Source organism: Oncorhynchus clarkii, chromosome 17 (assembly GCF_045791955.1).
Source record: "Oncorhynchus clarkii lewisi isolate Uvic-CL-2024 chromosome 17, UVic_Ocla_1.0, whole genome shotgun sequence".
NCBI classification, from domain to species: Eukaryota; Metazoa; Chordata; class Actinopteri; order Salmoniformes; family Salmonidae; genus Oncorhynchus; species Oncorhynchus clarkii.
The window spans coordinates 41,586,722-41,609,449 of record NC_092163.1 but is presented as its reverse complement, the minus strand read 5'-3'; the positions used below and the strand labels follow the sequence as shown (position 1 = coordinate 41,609,449).

The following is a 22,728-nucleotide window of genomic DNA, read 5'->3' as shown; positions in this document are numbered from 1 at the left end:
CAATTCGTGATGGTACCTGCCCATTGAAACATATTGCAAATGCACAGTGACTTTGAAAAAGTAAGGAAACATAAACAAATGGACATAATAAAATCAAATGTTTTTTTATTTTTGGGTGACCAGTTGCACGTGCATTTGCAATATGATTCTATAGTGAAAAAACATCACCAAAAGCGACATTCTGAAATCAACCCAAACGAGCGATTGAGATGACCCAGAATCACTGCAAAGCCATCCCGAGTTCATCGGGCCAGTCAATTTCACATTCCTGCAGGATTTTTATAGCATGACCAATTCGTGATGGTACCTGCCCATTGAAACATATTGCAAATGCACAGTGACTTTGAAAAAGTAAGGAAACATAGAATCAATTTTTTTGGGGGGGTTACCAGTTGCACATTTCAGATCACCAGTTGCACATTTCAGATCACCAGTTGCACATTTCAGATCACCAGTTGCACGGAGGAAAATCGTTACTTTTGACTTTGACTTTTGACTTTCTATGACATCATATTGCAAATGGACAAAACATATGCCTTATGCACAAGTAAAACAAAAAAGAATTATGATAATACAAGTTGACAAAGGTATAGTTTGAGCAAAGTATAGTTTGAATTTTGAGCATGACAAATTCGTGATGGTACCTGCCCATTAAAACATATTGCAAATGCACAGTGACTTTGAAAAAGTAAGGAAACATAAACAAATGGACATAATGAAATCATCATTTTTTTTTTTTCGGTTACCAGTTGCACGCGCATTTGCAATATGATTCTATAGTGAAAAAACATCACCAAATGGACATGATGAAATCAACACAACGAGTGATGGAAATGAACAACTATCACTGCCCGGCCTTCCCGAGTTCATCAGTTCAGTCAATTTTGGCCCCAAAAAAATTTACTTTTGACTTTGACTTTTGACTTCCTATGAAATCATATTGCAAATGGACAAATCATATTCCTTATGCACAAGTAAAAAAAAAATTATAATAATAACATTTTACAAAAGTATATTCATACACTTCTTACACATGATTAATTGTCTTAAAATCGAAACAATTTCAAAAAACGGTCCAGAAAGCACTTTTTTTAGTTTTTAAAGTTTAAATAAAAATCAAATTTTTGACTTTTGACATCCTATTAAATCATATTGCAAATGGACAAAACATATGCCTTATGCACAAGTAAAAAAATATATAAAAAATTATGATAATAAAATACGAATAAAGTATGTTGATACAGTTCTTATACGTGTGTAATTGACACAAAATTCGAAAGAATTTTGAAAAACGGTCCAGAAAGCACTTTTTTAAGGGTGTGTGAAGTTTTTTTATAAAATTTTGACATTTTTGACTTTTGACTTTTGACTTCCTATGAAATCATATTCCAAATGGAGAAAACATATGCCTTATGCACAAGTAAAAAAAAATAAAAAATGATAATAAAGTATGACTAAAGTATGTTGATAAAGTTCTTATACATGTGTAATTGACACAAAAATTGAAAGAATTTTGAAAAACGGTCCAGAAAGCACTTTTTTAAGGATGTGTGAAGTTTTTTACCAAATTTTGAAATTTTTGACTTTTGACTTTTGACTTCCTATGAAATCATATTGCAAATGGACAAAACATATGCCTTATGCGCATGTAATAAAAAAAATAAAAACAGGATAAAAAAATTGGACAAAAGTATATTCATACAGCTCTTACACATGTGTAATTGACAAAAAAATCGAAAGAATTTCAAAAAAAGGCCCAGAAAGCACTTTTTCAAAATGTTGCTTTTGGATGTTGACTTGGGTTGCATTTCCAATATGAAAAACCCAGGTGGAGCGCACTCGCCCCCTGTTGGATTTTTGAAGTGTTACAATTGGCAATTGCCATATGGCATTTGCCATATACTTTGCACGAATCAACGCCGCTTTGGGTGGTATTGGACATCGTGTATATGGTTTGTCCAATGCCAATATCTTGCCATTCATTTTTGTCCAATTCAGGGGGGTATTCCCTTACTGTAAATAAAGGTTCAATTTGAAAAAACGTCCAATGTAGTGAGAGCAACTTGATCACAGCCTGCCGGTTTTCTGTGTGCTTGACCGCCAATTATTCAAATACACGAGAAAACATTCATAATGAGTTAACCTTTCCTTTAAGAAGCTTCTTAAGTTTTTGCATAATACATGTTTTGTGAGGTCTGCTCCAAAAAGGGTACTTGCTATATTTCCATTATTTTGTATTATTGAAGTCAACTTACACCTTGATGACATTTGCATAGGATACAAGACATCAAAGCAATAACGATCTGAGCAGAATCATCACAATAAATGGCAAAACCATTAACTTCTTGGTGACAGGGGGCAGTATTTTCACATCCGGATGAAATGCATGCCCAAATTCAACTGATACTCATCCCCAGAAGATAAGATATGCATATTATTAGTATTATTTGGATAGACAACACTTTGAAGTTTCTAAAACTGTTTGAATCATGTCTGTGAGTATCACAGAACTTATTTAGCAGGCAAAACCCCAAGGACAAACCATTCAGATTTTCTTTTTTGAGGTCACTCTCTTTTCAATGGGATTTAATTGGGAATCCAGATTTCTAAGGGACCTTCTTGCAGTTTCTATCGCTTCCACTGGATGTCAACAGTCTTTAGAAATTGGTTGAGGTTATTCCTTTGTGTAATAAAGAAGTACCGCCATCTTGAAGGAGGGACACTTGAAGTGTACTGTTAGATAGAGGTGAGTGACCAGAAAGCATGCTTCAGTTTGTTTTCTTCCTGTATTGAACGCAGATCATCCCGTCTTCAATTTTATTGACTATTTACGTTTAAAAATACCTAAAGTTGTATTACAAAAGTAGTTTGAAATGTTTTGGCAAAGTTTACAGGTAACCTTTGAGATATTTTGTAGTCACATTGAGCAAGTTGTAACCAGTGTTTCCTGGATCAAACGCGCCAAATAAATTGACATTTTGGTTATATATGGGTGGAATTAATCGAACAAAAGGACCATTTGTGATGTTTATAGAAAATATTGCAGTGCCAACAAACGAAGCTCATCAAAGGTAAGGCATGAATTATATTTTTATTTCTGCGTTTTGTGTCGCGCCTGCAGGGTCGAAATGTGGTTTCTATCTTTGTTTACGGATGTACTATCCTCAGATAATAGCATTGTTTGCTTTCACTGAAAAACCTTTTTGAAATCTGACATGTTGGCTGGATTCACAACAAGTGTAGCTTTAATTTGCTATCTTGCATGTGTGATTTAATGAAAGTTTGATTTTTATAGTAATTTATTTGAATTTGGAGCTCTGCCTTTTCCCTGGCTTTTGGCAAGGTGGGACGCTAGCATCCCACATATCCCAGAGAGTTTAATCAGTCCAATTGTATTGAGGATTCTTTTAATTGAATGGTCTTTCTGCATTAAGACACTAAGACCGGGATTCAATCTGATTGCTCATGTAGATAATGTCGCTTTTAAAGACAATGTTCCCACTTGTGCAGAGATTGCATTCACAATAAATGCTGCAGATGCCGGATCAATCGGATATGACCTTTAAATGTCGACTCAAGCGAGCTATAACGCAGATCTAATGCGGATCAGATTGAATTTCGGCCTAAAACAATAAAGCAAGGAAAAATGGACCAATATAAATGGACCACCCCTCAAACTTCAATTTACTGCAATTGTACATAAGAGTCAAAATATTTAACAGGTCCATGTCATTCTTAACAATCATTTTTTATTATTATTACTATGATTTTATACAGAATTAAAGTAGTACATATATGATCCTGGGGCTTACCATTATATAATACTAATACATACATGATCTTGGGATTTACCATTATCTTATACATACATGATAGTGTGGATTACCATTATCTAATACATTGTGTAATGATCACATTTTTCAGAAATAAAGCATAATCCGATGGTGAAACACATGGGTTATTACTGCAATGGTGTTCAATTGAACTTATTACAGGTCACAGGTTATATTGAAACATTTCAGAATTTAGGTAACATGCTGAAAATCGAATTGCAGTTTCTATTTAAGTGTGTAAGCCTAATGCTAGTAAAAGTTTCTCAACACAGTCATCAATTATCAGAACTTAAAATGTATTCCCTTACTTCACAAACAGAAGTATACAAACTGACAGAGAAGGTTATTTAAGCAATAATGCATGAGAACCAGTGGATTATTGTGAATAAACCATGGCTAAGGTTGGCTTGCTACCCAAACTCCTTGCTCTGGCCGAACGCTATGCCACACCCACGGACAATATGTTTCTTCTCTGCAATGAGGCTAGATCTGAGTACCTCCCTGACAATTTCTAGAATGCAACACATTCTAACCGTTCTGATTGGTCCCAGAAACGGATGGGTTGGGCCAGAGCCAGAACACTTGGGTAAAGCAGCATTTGATACTCTGATTGGTTAGAGATGATCCAATCAGTGATGGTATTGTTTTGTACAACACCCCTCATTTTGACGTCTCTACAAACAACTTCAACTATGGCAATAAACGTTGATTTGATTTCTATTGCAACATTGTTGCACAGATTGGAGAGGCAGACAGCAAGGCTTATACAAACCCCCGCTTTTGAAAATCAAATGAAAGGCTAGAAGTAATAGGAAATGTTTATTAGTGGAGATAAAATGTATGAATTGCCTGACTGGGCTGTGGGACAGTGGATGCACAGTGATAATTAAAATGCTTAATAATTCAAATGGATAATCCGTGAATAACGCATATCAACCAATCAGCATCCAATATCCAAATTACCCATTTTATAGCGTATACTTTCATTGGCATCAGCGCTAGGGTTAAACATTTTACAAATGTTCCATCCAGAGAATACATGTATTTTCTTCCGGACAACACAGTATTTCCCACCAAAACCCGAAGGGTCATTCAAAAGAATTATAACGTGTATAAATAGGCCTGTGTCTGGATTTGATTAGAGCTTTGATCAAAAAGCCGGATGCTACCTGAGGCTGATGAGCCATACATGAAATAAATTTTATGAGCCCTACAATAAAGACATTTAATGAGCCCAAGCCCAAAAGATTGTGGCGTTATCCAATACATGATCTATATATGATCTAGGCTACTGCACATTACACACAACAGAACAATTTAAAAGCCCATAGGTGTAGCTAGCTGCATGCTCACTTAGGTAAATACAAGAAACTAACTCCAGTAGACTAATGTTTTTGAGTGTGAACTGTATTAATGCACTGCAGTGGTGGAAAAAGTACCCAATTTTCATACTAGAGAAAAAGTAAAGATACCTTAATAGTAAATGACTCAAGTAAAAGTCACCCAGTAAAATACAACTTGATTAAAAGAGTCTAAGAGTATTTGGTTTTAAATATACTTAAGTATCAAAAGTAAATATACTTAACCCTTGTGTGGTGTTTGGGTCTGAGGGACCCATTTTCCTGTTTACAAACAGAAAAATTATACAATTAATTATTTTTTCAACTTGAGACTCATTGGCCTTGACTCATTTTCTGTGAAGAACATGTAATATAACACATTTTAATTGAGTGCACACTGTGCACCTTCTTTACACCTTTTTATTACACGTGGTGTTCGTGTCCACTGGACCCAAGGGTAATAAAAGTGTGGAAAAGTGTGTGTATAGCTGAAAACAAGTAAAAATGAAACAAAAATGTTTGCTGTGTGCCTTCACTCTGTCTTCCTCCTCCCTGGGCCTTCTGTTTCAACATGCACCAATAACCTGCCTGTCTCCTGCTTTTCTCACACTCTTTACCCGTTGTAGTGTGTAAAACTACACAATGTCTTGCGCGAACCTGCACAATGTTATTTCGATACATTGTTTAAAAAAACATAAAAAAATAGCTTTGCATGTGTGGCTCCTTACCACAATCAATCAATTTGACAAAAATAATATCTGCTCAGAGGGCCTTAGAAAGAGAGAGAAGCTAGTGTGAAAGGAGCATCTTCCACTTTGGAAGATGAAGAATTTTCCCGAATATGGGGATCAGGAGGACAAGATTGACCCTTAGCCAGCCCCAGGACCAGTCCATCAGCAACCAGCTCATCAGCAGCCTGCAGGAGGAGAAATATGGATGTCCAAAAATTGTGATATTGAATAGTCTTCTTGCCCATGGAATGAGCCACCCGACATGGCTGCCAATGTGATAAGAATGATACCAGGGCCGACGCTGATGGCGGTTACTCATGCGCAGGACATAAAGTCTAATTTTGAACTGTTCATCCCAGACACCATCCAGAAAATCATTCTGGACTGCACTAATTTGGAGGGAAGGCGTGTTTTTGGAGAGAGATGGAAGGAGATTGACCAAACTCATTTAAATGCATACTGTGGGATTCTTATCCTTGCTGGTGTGTTCAGATCCAATGGGGAATCCACAGATTCCTGTGGGATGCAGAAACTGGCAGAGAACTTTTCAGTGCAACAATGTCTCTGGAAAACTTCCACATTATTTCCAGGATCATCTGCTTCGATAACCGAGACACCAGACCCGCTCGGCGACAGAGAGACAAGCTAGCTGCAATCAGATCAGTGTGGGACGAGTTGGTGGACCAGCCTCCCCTGTTTCACCACCCTGGGCTCAATGTTGGACCTTCAGGCAGTACATACCGTCTAAACCCACAAATATGGAATCAAGATCTGGGTTGCCTGTGATGCTGCTTCATCAGCTCGGATCTTGCAAGTGTATACGGGGAAGCCAGAAGGAGGAGCCCCTGAGAAAAACCAAGGGATTTCCTCGACATGAGACAGGGACTCCATGGCCACAACATCACATGAAATAACTTTTACTTCACACAACCGGGGCAGGAGCTCCTCAAGAGGAAGCTGATGATGGTAGGAACAGTATAAAAGAAACAAGCCAGAGTTCCCACTTCAGCTGCTGAATACATGGAACAGGCCTGTCAATTCCTCTAAGTTTGTGTTCATGACCAACACGTCCCAAGTGTCCCACGTGCCAAAGAAAGGCAAAAATGTGGTCCTCATGAGTACGCTGCATAGGGATGGGAGAATCTGAGACCAGGAACATTAAAAAACATAAATCATAATTGATTTCAAAGCTACAAATGGAGGGGAGGACAACTTATACAAGCTGGTGACTGGCTACAGCTGCAAAAGAAGAACCGTACGCTGGCCACTTGTCATATTCTTCAACATCTCGGCCATCTCGCACTACAACGTGTTTGTCAACGCGTTGAGCCCAGATTTTAACAGAGGGAAGCTCCGGTGGAGACGGCTCTTTCTCGAGGAGCTGGGCAAGGTATTGGTAAGACCAGAAATCCAGAGGAGGCAACACATCCCAAGGACCCCAGCTTCTGCAGCCATCGTGACGAGGATTCAGGAGGAGGATGCTGGTGCCCAATCCGCCCGACCCACAGAACAAACAACTCCAATACCGGAAGTATGTGTGAGTGATGTTGCATTTGTGTGTGTCTGACTCTCCTACCTTGGCCTGATGTAACTATATATGTGAGTGAGATGTTAGTAAAATTCCTGAACTAAGTGTTTTCATCATTCTAGATTGCAGCCTGTAGCAACAAGAAGAAGCGCTGCAATGTGTGTGGACCCAAGAAGGACAGGAAGACACAGTACACATGCATCACGTGTAAGAAATACATTTGCAACACACACAGTAAAACTCTGTCCCTCATGTGGTGTGTAGACCGTCCATAATTTGTGTTCAATGGGGATAATTTATAATTTCCATAAAATACTGTTTGTTAAATTACTCCTTTCAATTTGTTCAGATCGAAGCAATAAACATCAATAGTGATGAAAACCTTGTTTCATTTATATTTGTTCAATATAAACATGATTTATTCCACCAATGTCTTGATTATAATTGACTGTTGTTTACAAAAATCAAATTTTATAAAAAATACCAAAATATCAGATGTAAATGAAAATATTAACCATTGATATTAGTCAACATCAAAGTATTAGGTATTTTTACGTAAATTGTTATGGCTGTATTGTTTTAAAAACCCAATAATGTCATGGGTCCATCAGACCTCCGAACATTGGGTGAATAACAAAAACATGAACTCCACACAAGGGTTAAGTGAAGAGATGTACTGAAACTGAAAAGCTATAGCTAGGTAATGACTTCCTTTTCAACGTGGAAAAAAATGGTGGACCAAGACCTGCTAGCTACGTTAGCTAGCTAGCTTGGACTTTCTACAAGGAATCTGCCTCCCGGAAAAATATTTTTACAGGTGGGTGTGACACCTACTCCCATTGCCTGCTGCACCGCAGCTTGGATTCCACCTGGTGATCTATTCACCATCTGCCCTGGCCTGTCTCCCCCTGTCTGGTACAGGAACCCTCGCCACACTCCCCCCTCTCCCCCCTCTCGCCCAAGCTTTCGCTCACCTCCAGCACACCGATTTATTTTATCTTATTGTGCTTTATGTTGTTTGCCTCATGACTCCTGTATGCTTTGTTGGCTATGAACTTGCTTGGTTACCCGACCGTGGGACAGAATATGTTTGTTTCCACACTCAGGACACTTACACAGACTCTTGGCCCCCTATCCTGTTCTAACCACCTCTCGCCAGCTTTGTATTCATCTTACCTGATGAAATTGCTGTAGAACATGGTCTTGTTGCCATCTAATGCACATTCAAATGTCATAAATCAACACCCCGAACTCTCCCTATCCTCTGCCATGCCCTGATTGTATTACTGCTGATGATATCTGGAAATGTGCATGTACACCCTGGCCCATCTACTGTTGCTGGCCCCTATTCTCACTTGTGCTCTGATATCTGATTTACTGATTTCTGCTCTCGTAAAAACCTGGGTTTTCTGCACGTTAACACTAGAAGCTTATTACCTAAAATGGATCAATTGAAAGTGTGGGCTCACAGCTCCAATTCAGATGTGTTGGTCATTACTGAGACATGGTTAAAAAATAGTGTTTTGAACACTGACGTTAATCGTTCTGGTTATAACCTTTTTCGGCAAGACAGATCTTCCAAAGGTGGTAGAGTGGCAATCATTACCAAGGAACACCTTCAGTGCTTGGTCGTCTCCAGCAACTCTGTCCCCCAAACATTTGATTAGCTGGTTTTAAGCATTAACCTTTCAAGTAGCTCTTTGTTGACTTTTGCTGGAAGTTATTGTTCACCATCAGCACAGGCCCGTATCCCAAATGCCCTAACCTCTCTCATGGCCCCTTACACGAACACTGAATTTGTTCTGCTAGGTGACCTAAACTGGGACATGCTTAAACCACCTGAACAAGTCCTAAAGCAATGGGACTCCCTAAATCTTTCTCAGATTATTACCAATCCCACAAGGTATGACTCCAAACACCAATAAAAGGTTACTCTCCCTGATGTTATCCTCACAAATAATTATATCAGTCTTGACATATCAGTATTGTTTTTCTGTAATAACTTTAGTGATCACTGTTTTACTGCCTGTGTTTGTAACGGCTGCTCAGTGAAATTGCATGTCCTGATTTGTCATAGAAGATTGCTAAAAAACTTTATTGAGCAAGCCTTCCTTCATGACCTGGCTTTTTTTTCAGTGGTATTGTTAAGAAACACACCCCCATAAAGAAAATGAGAATTAAAAACAAGTTCAGCTCCTAGTTCGCCAGAGTTACTCCACCTCAAGAATTCCATTTGGCGAAAGGCTTGGAACACACACACACTCAGGTTGACTAGCTCTCATTTAGGCAAATGAGAAATAAGTGCACTCAGGGTATCCGGCAGGTTAGTTACTTTAAGGAGCAATTCTCTCTCTGTGGGTCTATCCCCAAGAAGTTCTGGAAAACGGTTAAAGAACTGGAGAATAAACCCTCCTTCTCAGAGCTGCCCATGTCCCTTAATGTTGATTTTGTGGTTGTTACTGACAAGGAGCACATGGCTGAGCTGTTTAATCACCACTTCATTAGTCAGGATTCCAATTTGACTTAGCCATGCATCCTTGCCCGTCCAACATTCCTCATCTCCCGCCCCTTCTAATGTGACTAGCCCCGATGCTCCTCCCTCTTTTCCCCCTGCCCTGCTACAAATTTTCTACCTGCAGGCAGTCACTGAGTCCGAGGTGATACATGAGCTCATTAAACCCCAAGAAACCCCAAGAAACCATCTGGGTCAGATGGTTTAGACCCTTTCTTATTTAACATTGCTACCCCTTTCATCGCCAAGCCTATCGCTGACCTTTTTAACCTGTTTCCCCTCTCTGGGGAGGTTCGTATTGCTTCAAAGGCAGCCACGGTGTGTCCTATATTTAAAGGGAGATATCAAGCTGATCCTAACTGTGTTGTAAAAACTTGTCAATAATCAACTGACTGGCTTTCTTGGAGGCTATAATATTTTCTCCGTGACAGAGAATCCTCTATTTCATGGAAGATCAAAGTTATGTGGTGTACATGACACCATCCAAACAGTCTTTGAGAGTCAAGTTAACACTGTGTGTAACAGTGGTCACCAACCGGGCGATTGCAATTGATTGATTTCTAAGGCTTTTCTAGTCGGTCACCAAACGTTTATGTAGGCAGTGTTCTGATTTACATGTGGAACCATTTCATGTGTCTGAAGGTACAACTCCGCCCTCCTGGCGGGCCGGAGAGCAAATCAAGTGCACTATAGGCCTACCGCTGGCCAATCGGATTGCTCCGATTTCTCTGCAGTAATGTAGCAGGCATTAAAAAAAGCTACAGCGAAGTTTATACTGTGAGATTTCCAAACTTTTAAAACCATGACTAGAGAGACACTGTCAATGAATACTGTAAGGAGCTGCTGTTCTTATGAGCGAGTTCATGTTAAAGTTCTTGAGAGAGACGGAGGCTCAACACCTTTCGTTGGCGCTCCCTAATCTGATTTCTAGAAAAACAAGCCTTGATCTGATCGTCCCCGTTTTAGTTTTGCTCTGCTTTTTGGGTTGGTTCCTTTTTACGTTTGCTGTGGATTTTCTTTGGTTTTTGCTTCTTCTTGGGCTAATTTAGTGGGTTCTCATTGTGGGTTTATTTTAGGTCACAGTAGTCAACTTTCTGTGGACAACCTCATGAGTGTCTTTCCGAACCCTTCCTAAAACCTCACTTGTTTTGTTTGGTTGTTGTCAGTGACTTTTTGTAAGTTCCCCTTTCTGTTTGAGAGACCATTTTTTGATTTTCTTGCTGGGGAATTTAACACTTGCACTACAACAAATACTGGAGCTCTAATGAATGAGTAGGGAAGTGTATTGATAAGCTTGTTTTGTTATTATTAGCGGCTTTGGTCTTTTTTTAATATCAAGGAACATTTCACTTTCTCTGTTCATAGGAGTAACAACATACATTTTTGCATGACGCAGGAATAATGCAGTGTGACTCGAGTTTTGCCATCAGCTGGAAGACAGTGTTCCATTTTGGTCAGTGGAAGAAAGGGAGAGCGAAGGGACGTTGAGAGGCGGACCCTCAGTCTGCAGCTCTCCCTCCGCTGAGACTGACCATCAGATGCAGGCACCATCAGCCCGGTAAAATAAACATATTTATTACCTGGTGTGATCATGGAGCCTACCTCAAAAATTGAAATATACTTTTTTTAAATGGTCTGAACAACAATTAATTGGCAAGGCAATTCAAGCAAAGCCAATATGCAGTGATAATGTATTGGCCCTATAGCCTACTACACAAACCTTACTGCGACAGTACTGTTTTTAATAGGTTAATGTTGCATAGGCTGACGTTGTTTAAGCTATGTTGAAAATAATCCAAGCAGTAGATCTGTGCTTGCATTTTGACTCAAAGTGATCTTGACTCAAAAGGTTGGTGACCACTGGTATACAATAATTACTAACGAATTCCCTCAAACCTTTTTCACAATAAAAAGGGAAGTAGGCCGATATTGTCTAACTTTGATAGCGTAAAATTAGGTATTCTATAGTCTAAAACATTTCAGGCAATAATAAACAAGCATGTTTAAATCTCTGCTGTTGAAAATCAAATGATAGGCTAGAAGTAAAGGGAAATAATGTGTATATGCTTTTTTACTGTGATATAAAGTTTATGAATTGCCTGGCTCAGCTGTGGGACAGCGGATGCACAATGATAATCAAAATGGAACTGGCATTTGTCTTGGATTATTGTGAATAACTAACTCTTATCAACCAATCAGCATCCAGTATCCAAATTACCCGTTTTATAACACAATTTCATTGGCATCATGGCATGAGAGACAGATTGAAATCCTCTTCTTCATTTGGTAGGGATAAAACAAGAGAATATCAGAAGTCAAATGAATATAGTATGCTGCATGGCATGTAGGGAGTACACTCAAAACAAATAACTATGGGTGTTCTGTTTGTATTTAATCTGTTTGTATTTAATCTATTGATCTCCAAAAATACATCCTCTGTCCTCTTGGGGTGATGACACCTTGTATTGCTTTGGCTCATGGGCCCAACTCCATTGAACAATGTCATGAGACTCTTTCAGTCACATGGAAAGACTTCCTTTAGTTTAATGTTGACTTGCACAGTTGCGCTGATGGCTACTAGGTCAAAACCTGGAGGATTGTTTGGTCCATTCTATTTCATGGAAGATCAAAGCTGTGTGTGTGGTGGGCATGAAACTGTCCAAACAGTCTTTGAGAGTCAAGTTAACGCTGTGTGTAACAGATAAATTCACTCAAACCTTTTTGACAGCAAAAGGGAAGCATGCAGATATTGTGTAATTTTGGAGAGCATATGATTCTCTGTTAAATCTTTCAAGCAATATAAACTTAATTTGTATAAAAATAGGTACCTTTAGACATTTTTTATATATTTATATACAAAAATTGAAAACTTTCACAAGAGGTAAATAGTTGCCAAATTTCCATGTCTTCTCTTGTTTGATGAATTACGTGGTTGTTTATCTCTTACTGCCAGGTTAAACCAATCCTACAGAGAGAGAGAGAGAGAGAGAGAGAGAGAGTGAGAGATGTTACTCAGAGTAAAGGTAAATGAGTTTAAATACAAACACTCAAGTAGAAATACAATTACTGAAAAACACTCAAAAGTACAAGTTCTCGGAAAAGCTACTCAATTACAGCAACGAGAGTAGTTGTAATTAGTTACTTTACACCTCCGGTTATGGGCTATCATGTGACATGACCTAGATTTTAACCTTTTATTATAAGCATTGTGTAGGAAAGAGAATTACACCAAAAATGACATTAATTGTCTGGGGTTGATGCTTGACCAATTGACGCAAAGAAATACAAATAAAAGTTAGAATCCAGGTCATGTGACATCATTGTCCTAAACACAGGTCCCTAGGAATAGTATTGCACTGTTTCTCTCCGATCTCAATAGGGGTCCAGTCAATCCCAAATATGGGGCCGCAATCCCAGATACCCTTCTTGAGTAATTGAGACACATAAATACCATTTGAAATGAAAGACTCAAAGCAAAACCAGACCCTGGCCATTTTAAGAGCTTGAAGCGGAATAAGGGTTCAAGATGTTATTTCCACATATTTTCACATTTGTGCATTTTCGTCAGAAATAATTGCCTATGTGTACGTACCTCCATGTGTGTGTAAAATATAACTGTTCTCAATGTTTTTATTCATAGAATTTGTATCCTGTATATTTGACGGTGATAGTGGTGGTCTCACCTATCTATCTTAAGATCATTGCACTTACTGTAGTCACTCTGCATTTGTATCCAAATGTACATTTCCTTCAATGTTCTCTATGTATATAGTACTCTAAATACGCCAATTCATGTTGTTCAAAAGAATACAACATAAACATTTCTAGCACCATTCAAACCAATATGGCTTCAGAACTTATCGTCCCAAACTCTCAAAATGTCAAATGTAAATGTTTTACATACAGATCTCATATTTCTGTATTGAATCTTTTTTTCCACCCTTTTTAAGTATCATTTGTGGATGTATCAAAAAAATATATTTTTTGTTAATTTTGATGGATAGCATTTAGCAAAAAACATTATTTGTCTCTCTGAAATGAAACCATCAAACAATAAAACCTAATTTACCGATGTTTATGAAAATTGATATATAGCGTTTTGGAGTGAAACTCTTCAGATCTTCTCTAATGACATCCAAAAATCATCAGAAGTGGGAAGGAAGGGTAGTGGCTCTTACCAGCTCTCTCAATCCTTGGCTTTACAATATTGTAGCTCAATGTCCTCAATGCTGCTGCATGCCCTGTGGAACATGTTACACGGGTTAGGTTTCAGTGCAGACTAGACAATGGCATTGTGAGGGTGAGGTATCATATTCATTATGTAAAAATAAGTTGCAACAGAACAGACCATTTCTGCAGTTTTATCCTAATCAATTATCTGAAACAATACATTAATTGATCTGGACATAGGGATGGACACCAGGATCACTAGGATAACACTGAACATACCAATAAATGCTGCTGTCTAACATTTATATAGCCTATAATGTAGGTTTCCAGATATCTTTACAGGAAAAATCGATATGAGTTGGAGTTCATTATAAGTTGCAAATGATCACATTTACTAGCTTAGTATACTATATATATAGTATATATAGTATAGCTTAGTATACTAGCTTAGTGTAAATAGCCTTCAAAGGACTCCACTGTTCATTATGTTTTCTATTTTTACCACCATGACATTTAAGGATATAATTAAATAAATGTACCTCTGGTTTTCAATTATGCTGGTACTGTGGAGAAGGGCTTGGAGTCTCTGGAAGAAAAAAAATGTAATTCAATTTTCATTTAGGAATCAGAGAGGGAAGAGTTAGCATGGTTTTTCCCACTGTTAGAGGTAGATGTAAACTACCACTGAACAAAAATATAAACGCAACATGTAAATTGTTGGTCCCATGTTTCATGAGCTGAAATAAAAGATCCCAGAAATGTTCCATATGCACAAAAAGCTTATTTCTCTCACATTTTGTGGCACAAATTTGTTTATATTCCTTTTATTGAGCATTTCTCCTTTGCGAAGATAATCCATCCACCTGATAGGTGTGGCATATCAAGAATATGATTCTGCACCTTGTGCTGGGGACAAAAAAAGGCCACTCTAAATTGTGCAGTTTTGTCACACAACACAATGCAACAGATGTCTCAAGTTTTGAGGGAGCGTGCAATTGGCACGCTGACTGCTGGAATGTCCGCTAGAGCTGTTGCCAGATAATTGAATGTTAATTTCTCTACCATAAGCTGCCTCCAACGCCGTTTTAGAGAATTTGGCAGTACGTACAACTAGCCTCACAATTGCAGACCAGGTGTATGGTGAAGTGTGGGCGATAGGTTTGCTGATGTCAACATGGTAAACAGAGAGCCCCATGGTGGCAGTGGGGTTATGGTATGAGCAGGCATAAGGTACGGACAACAAACACAATTGTATGTTATCAATGGCAGGGAATTCTTTGAAGACAGTACAAAACGTGTACCCCGTCATTTTGAAATACCAAAAAAATACTGTCTGACACAGCATTACAGAATGAAGTGCTACTGAAATCACTTCAGGCTGTTTTCAGTGTTTCATTAACTTTGGATTAAGCACTAACCCAGCAAAGATGTCCAGATTAACACAATGCGGTCTAAAATATTGGCCTCAAGCAGACTGCCCACATTGGGCCCATGTGCCTTTCCTCATCAACTCATTGCCCCAGTGTGTCCCAGTGTGGATAGCCCATATCTTGTGAGAGCAGCGCTCACTTTGCTTGAAATAATCAACTCTTTTCCCAGCACACAATTCCCACATTGGCACAATGTGGGCCCAATGAGGGTTAAAACATTAGACCCATGTAAACTGCCCATATTTTGCCAATGCACCTTTGCTCATCGGCGCCACATTGGCACCAAGGTAGTTGGCTCCAAGAGCAGCCCTCACTTTGCCTGAAATAAGCCCACCCTTAAGAAGCAGGATGTACAGGTCCTGGGCTGGCATGGTTACATGTGGTCTGCGGTTGTGAGGTTGATTGGATGTACTGCCAACGACGTTGGGGTAATGGTATGGGTAGGCATAAACTATGGACAATGAACACAATTACATTTTATCGATGCCAAATTTGTATGCACAAAGATAGCGTGATGAGATCCTGAGGCCCATTGTCCCGCCGACAACACCTCATGTTTCTGCATGATAATGCATGGCCCCATGTTGCAAAGGTCTGAACACAATTCCTGGAAGCTGAAAATTCCTCAGTCCATGGCCTGCATACTCACCAGACACGTCACCCATTGAGCATGTTTGGGATGCTCTGGATTGACGTGTACGACAGTGTTCCAGTTCCCGCCAATATCCAGCAATTTCGCACAGCTATTGAAGAGGAGTGGGACAACATTCCACAGGCCACAATCAACTTTATGCGAAGGATATGTGTCGCGTTGCATGATGCCAATGGTGGTCACACCAGATACTGACTGACTTTTTTTAAAGTATCTGTGACCAACAAATGCATATTTTGTTCAGTGTGTGATCCATCTTACCTTCTTCTCACTGAGACAGAATAGGGTAATGATCAGGATTGGTCCGCTGCACACTGCTGCAATGATAAAGGCTGTCTGGTAGGAGATGCTTAAATCGGAATGACCAGTTTTCCCGTGCCGGAATTCCTTCACTGAGCCTTCACTGGACCTTTCTGAAATAGGAGCATTGTCTGCAGCTGTCCTCTCTGACAGGATATCTGAGGGAGAATGAGGAAGAACATGAGCCATTGTTTGGAGACTGAATCTTTATTCAAAGCTCAAGGGCATTTATTTGATGGTACAAAGTGCAGTGGGGAACCATGAGTGCCATCTAGGCATTTATTCAATTCAAACTAAAATGTTGTCATTTATATATCATCTTTACAATGCTTTTAATGATCTTCTGATTCATCTCTTCAGTTTGTCTTGGAAATAGAAGGGTTAATACTGAAGAGAAAAAATATCCAATCACGATTTTCTTTGGTGGTCTCTGCGTAGAAATATATAGCTAGCTCAGCTAGCCATTGGCTAGGCCTTCAGAAGCTGGACAGAAGGCCTTTGCGAGCGAAACCAACCAAAGGGCGGGGTTTGGGCTTTGAGAAGTCAATGATGGATGTGAAAAATGACTCCTTAGCTTTACATTTTATCAATCTAAAGGCACAACCTAGATTCGAGCCAATGTCTTAAGTAGTTAAACATGTTATTACTCCAACCTCATGAAAGCAACAAACTGACACGTTTTAATTTTTATGCAAAACAACTTCATATCGAAGGAGTGCCTTTGCACATGGCAGTTTGGTGAGAGACAACCTTAGTAGAAGTGTTTCTAGTACGCATTCGCTTTGCTAGCCAACATCGCCATAACATTGTCTACAAGTGTGAGATTCTATTGTAGAAGCAGTTTTAGCTTCATACTGTACTGTCTTTGATTCAACTGTATTAGAGGTGAATCTTGGAGTGACAGTGGAGTGAACCAATCACATTTTGACTTGCAATGGGTGGGACAGTTCAAAAAAAGAGACGTGTCTAGGCCTTCTTAAAGGCTTAGACAGGTCACTACTGAGAGCGCAAGAAAAAACAATCAGTGGCGCAAGCAGTAGTTTTCTCATGCTAATACTAGTAACGTTAGTTAGCTTGTGTTGTAGTAGAGTGACAATGGCGACAGCAGCTGCAGCAGCTGTTATCAACTTCAAGGTGGATGTTACTCATTTGCTAGCAACACCCTTTTCAAGATTAACTTTCGCACTCTTTCAATCAAAATTTGCAAATGATCTTCATCTAGTGTGGCACAGTTGTTTTTTTTTTGCAACTCACTTGTTATTAGTTATCTAGTCCCCGAGGTGAGGTGGGTCACGCAGTGAACTATGTCACCTCCTGTTGGGTGCACCATGAATCAACTGCACCCATGGTCCCGGTGATTCATGGTTGACGGACACGACACGGAAGCTCTATGGTTACGTATGGTTACGCTCGTAACCACGAGCCTGCTGAACCTGGAGACCAAATGTGGTAGGGAGACACAAAGTGGTATCCAACCGTATGGACCAACATCGTGACGCCACAAGGGAGCTGCTAGATGATGGTGGGTGCAGTACCAGAGTTGCCGGTACCTGTCCTAGTGGGACGGGATTGTCCGCTGTTCGCGACCCTATGGGGCACGAGCTGAAGAAAAAGATACGAGCCGGCCGAAGAAGAGAGGGACGACCCATCGCCTGTGTGGCCCGGAGTTGACCAACCTGTATCTACGGGTCCGGAGTCGGAGGGGGCGCCAGAACCCGCCCCCCTCACCGGGGAACCACGGGAGGAGGAGCCCAGCCTCCCCTCCTCGATTTCGAGGGGCCAGTCAAGACACCCGCTGGGGGCCAACTGATGGGACAATTCGGGACGGGCCAGTGGGAGGATCCGAACGTGAAAGCCGCCGCAGCCCAAGTGATAGCGGTGGATGGACAGCTACATTGTTGCTGCCCCAACGGTACGTGGGAACCGTTCTTCAGCTGGCCCACACCCACCTGTTGGGGATGCACCTGGGAATGGAGAAGACCCGGGAACGGATCGCCTCCCAGTTTCACTGGCCCAGGATGAGGAGGGTCGTGGAAGACTACTGTCGCAGCTGCCATGTATGTCAACTCACTGCCCCAAAAGCACACGTCCGAAACCCACTGGTCCCCCTACCGATCATCGGGGTACCCTTTGAAAGCATGGACATAGTGGGACCCCTGGTAAAAACAGCACGAGGACAGCGGTACATCCTGGTGGTGGTAGATTATGCCACCCGGTATCCCGAGGCCATTCCCCTACGGCCGGTGGTATCCAAGGGAATCACCCGGGAGCTGTTCCACCTCTTTAGCCAGGTGGGCATCCCGAACGAGATCCTGACAGACCAAGGTACTGAGCAAGACCCGTAGCCCGAAGACAGTATCCCAGAGAAGGTCTCATGGAGGAGACCTAACATTTTCTTTTCATTTATTGTTTAAATACACACCCTTGAAACCGAGCTAATCCTACTCTGTCCGTGTCTGATCTGTGTAAACGTCTTGACCAAACCCCCTGGTTTACCACCATTATATATATATATATATATATATATATATATATATATAGTTTCCTGCTCTTTTTATATCTCTCAGATTTAGGACAGACCCCCCATGCTTAGACAGGGCTTAGACTCTAGAGAGTTAATACCAGTGCAGTCAAATAAATTGCTAATCTCTATGAAATTGATTGTGTGTAGTTTGAATCCGTTGGATTCACAAAGTAGTTTAAACAGGGTGCTTTGCTTTACCTGTGGTGAATACTTCCTTATAGGATGTCCTAGGATGGTTTGGCTCAGTCTTCGTGACTTGGTCGTGTGCCTCTGTAGTGGTGTGTAGTTTGTCTGGCTCCTCCACTGTCATCTTCAAACGTGGAGATGCTTCGGTCGTAGTGCTTTCAATCGGAGGGTTCCAGTCATGTAAATATCTCTCTGTGCCTGGGTATTTTTCTCTAGTGTCCTCTAGTTGAGGGGTCTCTGTTGAAACCCAATCCTGAAGTATTCCATAATTTCTGGCATCCAGCGACCTCTTGGCCAACACATAGGCAGTGCTCTCATCACTACTGGGGGGGATGCCAATCAACTTGTAAAGGAAAGGGACTGGTGTGACCAGCTTGGCCCCAGCAACAGCGAAGTGACTGTGGGGTGAGCCTGCTGCTCCTCTCCCTGCTGGTCGGGCTGTGGAAGTCTCCCTTACCCTCTCAGTCTGGGGGTAGTAAAATGTCTCGTCATGGGAGCCAACGGTCCCCAGAAGAACCAGACTAGGAGGGGAAGACGGGGAAGGTTCATTCGTGGCAGACGGGGTGTTAGCAACTGCCTGGTAGAGTCCCGAATCTGACTCAGTTCCATTGGGTGAAGGTGGACGAAAGTCCCAGTGTATATCCCCCTCTCTGCCCCCTCCAAGTGAACGTCCATCGGGGACAGTCCGCTGCAGCTCCCTGGGGAAGGGGGGTCTTACGGTACCAGAACTCACCAGGAACACCTGGGGCTCAGCGCCCTTGGTACCCAGGGATGGATGAGTCGGCCTGGGAGGCACAATCGAGGTGAGTTGGGAGAGGGTGGGCTGTGGGGGACTGCTCCATACGCTGTGGGACACCAGGGAGACATCAGGGGTTACCGGACCCACTGTCGGACATGTACACTGGCGTTCAGGTTCAGGTTCAGCTAGGGCAGAGGACAGGGACATGGGAATGGTTGGGGTAAATAGCTCTAAGAGAACAGTCTGAAAACAGCTTTGAGTAATCATGGGTGGCAAAATGTTTTCTTCTGAAACAGCAAAGTAAACATGTACACAGAATCTCTTAATAATTTCTGGGAGCATTGCTGGCTTTTTAACATGAGGCATTGTTGAGGTGTGTGTTTTCGAGATCTTCCGGTGTTAATTTAGGTATTCTCCTCATAACATGCAAGTTGACAGATCCAAATGAAAGATGATCTTTCCAGCCTATGCTCATAAAATATACCACTACGGGGGACAAATGGCAATAACAATCAATAAAGTATGTGGTAGTTATGGGAGACTGAAACCACCAGTAAAACTATACAAAACGACTACCTATCTCTTAGAATATGGTTATTAATAGATATTATCATAATTATTAGTTTACATCTCCGGCTACCTGCGGTGGGGGTGGGGAGGGCAGTGGTGGATTCTTGGTAATCCTCTGCATACTCTTCCTCACAGTTCCAGTCGACGGGCCCGTTGCTCTTGGTCATCAGGGTCATGTACATCTCAATGACCCCCCGGGCTTTCGTCAGAGCCTCTCTGGGCGAGGTGCTGTGCATTCTGACAAACTTCAATGGGGTGTCCTGTGACACGGACGGCAGGAGAGAGGAGATGGAACGGGTCACATTCATTCCCTACTAACAATTAAAAACCTCCTGAAACACTTTCAAGGGGTTTTTAATGGCACTTGAATAATACATCATGCTTAATGAATGTTTCTAATGATGAAAACTCAGATCTCAGTGAAGGGAGTTGCCAGAGGAGCAGGCTATTGTAGATCATTATATACAGTTTTCTCACAAAATGAAAGTGTCTGTTTTCAAAGCCACTGCATTGGCTATTGGCAATCTTGGCTTAAGTCTTAGAGTATTTAAAAGTTTGAAAGGGTTTTGTAAAGATCTCTAAAACAAATTATTTTGCAAAAAGTAAAACTATTTCCAAATATTTTGTTTGATTGCAGGAAATCAACTAAGATTTTTTTCAATCAATCACTGATTGGATCAAGTCATTTGTTTTGTATTGGGGTTAATTTAATATTTGATCATGGATACGACTAGCCATTTAGCTAGCCCAAACTTCACAGTGAGGATGTTGGACAAGGGGTTCTCATAAAATAAAGGCAAAATCAACCCCAAAAATATATTTTGGTAGTTTTTCCTTTGGTGTACTGTTGATACAGTACCAAATGTTTTGCATGTGAGCAGCAAAGATTATCCATTATATTGACAAGATAGTCGGGTGACCACTCTAATGGAAATACATTGATGGCAGGCGGGGGGAGGCGAGATTAGGTGGGACCATTCTATCCAATGAGAGGGCAGATAAGCATGTAAAAAAACAGGCCCAACCCCTATATAAAGTAGTATTTTTTTAAGTTGCCGAAATGACACTTACGTCCACTTATATCAGTGCATTCATTGCAACCTAACCATTACATTTTGTTGTTAACCAAATTCAAAACTCATTGACCTCCATACAAAAATGCCTCAATTCGTGGTTTATTTTCTTGGACAGATTCTAGGTGGAGTAAACCCTCTCACTTCGCCTGTCAGCAGACAAATTTTCAAGACATAGGATTGTCAAGTTGCAAAGTGTCACTTGCCACCTCATAATGATGATGCATTTTGCATGATGCACCTTGGCACAATCCAAAACACCTTTGGAAGAGACTGTTCCTGGACTAGAGTAGGAAAGCTCATAAGTAAGTAGCACTCACCTCAATCTCCTCATTAATTTCAGGTATGCAGTTTTGGGAGTAGAGGTCATATATGACCTTTTTCAGGAGTTTGACATAGCGCCCGTTGTCCGATTTCCTGACATACTTGAAGTGTGTGTTCAGAAGCTCCAGGATTTGTGGAAATGCTGCTTTGATGTAACAGACTTCACTCTGTGTTTCAAAGGAAAAAGAAACCTATCGTCACTGCATTTTTTAACACTGGTTTGTATTGAGACTTGAATCTCCTTTCCAAAAGCAGACCAGGGTTAGGGCTTTTAAATATATATATATTTGTTTTTACATTATATAGATGTGGAAATAGGTGACAAAATGGGCTTTTGGATGTCACATCCAGGCCTGTACTTGTAGTCTTGGACCGAGAATATGCAGTGTATTTGGAAAGTATTCAGACCCCTTGACTTTATACACATTTTGTTATGTTAAAGCCTTATTCTAAAACTGGTTAAATCTGTATTTTCCCTCATCAATCTACACACAATACCCTATAATGACAAAGCAAAAACAGATTTTTAGACATTTTTGTAAATGTATTACATTTTTTAAAGTGTTCAGACCCTTTACTCTGCACTTTGTTGAAGCATCTTTGGCAGTGATTACAGTCTTGAGTCTTCTTGGGCATGACACTATAAGAATGGTACACCTGTATTTGGGGAGTTTCTCCCATTCTTCTCTGCAGATCCTTTCAAGCTCTGTCAGGTTGGATGGGAAGCGTCGCTGCACAGCTTTTTTCAGGTCTCTCCAGAGATGTTCGATTGGGTTCAAGTTCGGGCTCTGGCTGGGCTACTCAAGGACATTCAGA

General features: G+C 40.7%; 1 protein-coding gene across 3 annotated transcripts in view; it reads right to left on the bottom strand.

The window, feature by feature from the left end:
• Positions 1-10,956: 10,956 nt before the first annotated feature.
• LOC139370865 (uncharacterized) overlaps positions 10,957-22,728 on the bottom strand; it is a 42,308-nt gene continuing 30,536 nt past the window's right edge. For all 3 annotated transcript variants that reach the window (XM_071110688.1, XM_071110689.1, XM_071110686.1), the window contains 7 exons: positions 21,909-22,079; positions 20,586-20,775; positions 19,219-20,130; positions 16,458-16,654; positions 14,654-14,700; positions 14,123-14,185; positions 10,957-12,909 (listed from right to left, as the gene is read on the bottom strand). In XM_071110688.1, the coding sequence (XP_070966789.1) occupies positions 14,131-14,185; positions 14,654-14,700; positions 16,458-16,654; positions 19,219-20,130; positions 20,586-20,775; positions 21,909-22,079 (1,572 nt within the window). In that variant the 3' untranslated portion in view covers positions 10,957-12,909; positions 14,123-14,130. The remainder of the gene's footprint in view (positions 12,910-14,122; positions 14,186-14,653; positions 14,701-16,457; positions 16,655-19,218; positions 20,131-20,585; positions 20,776-21,908; positions 22,080-22,728) is intronic.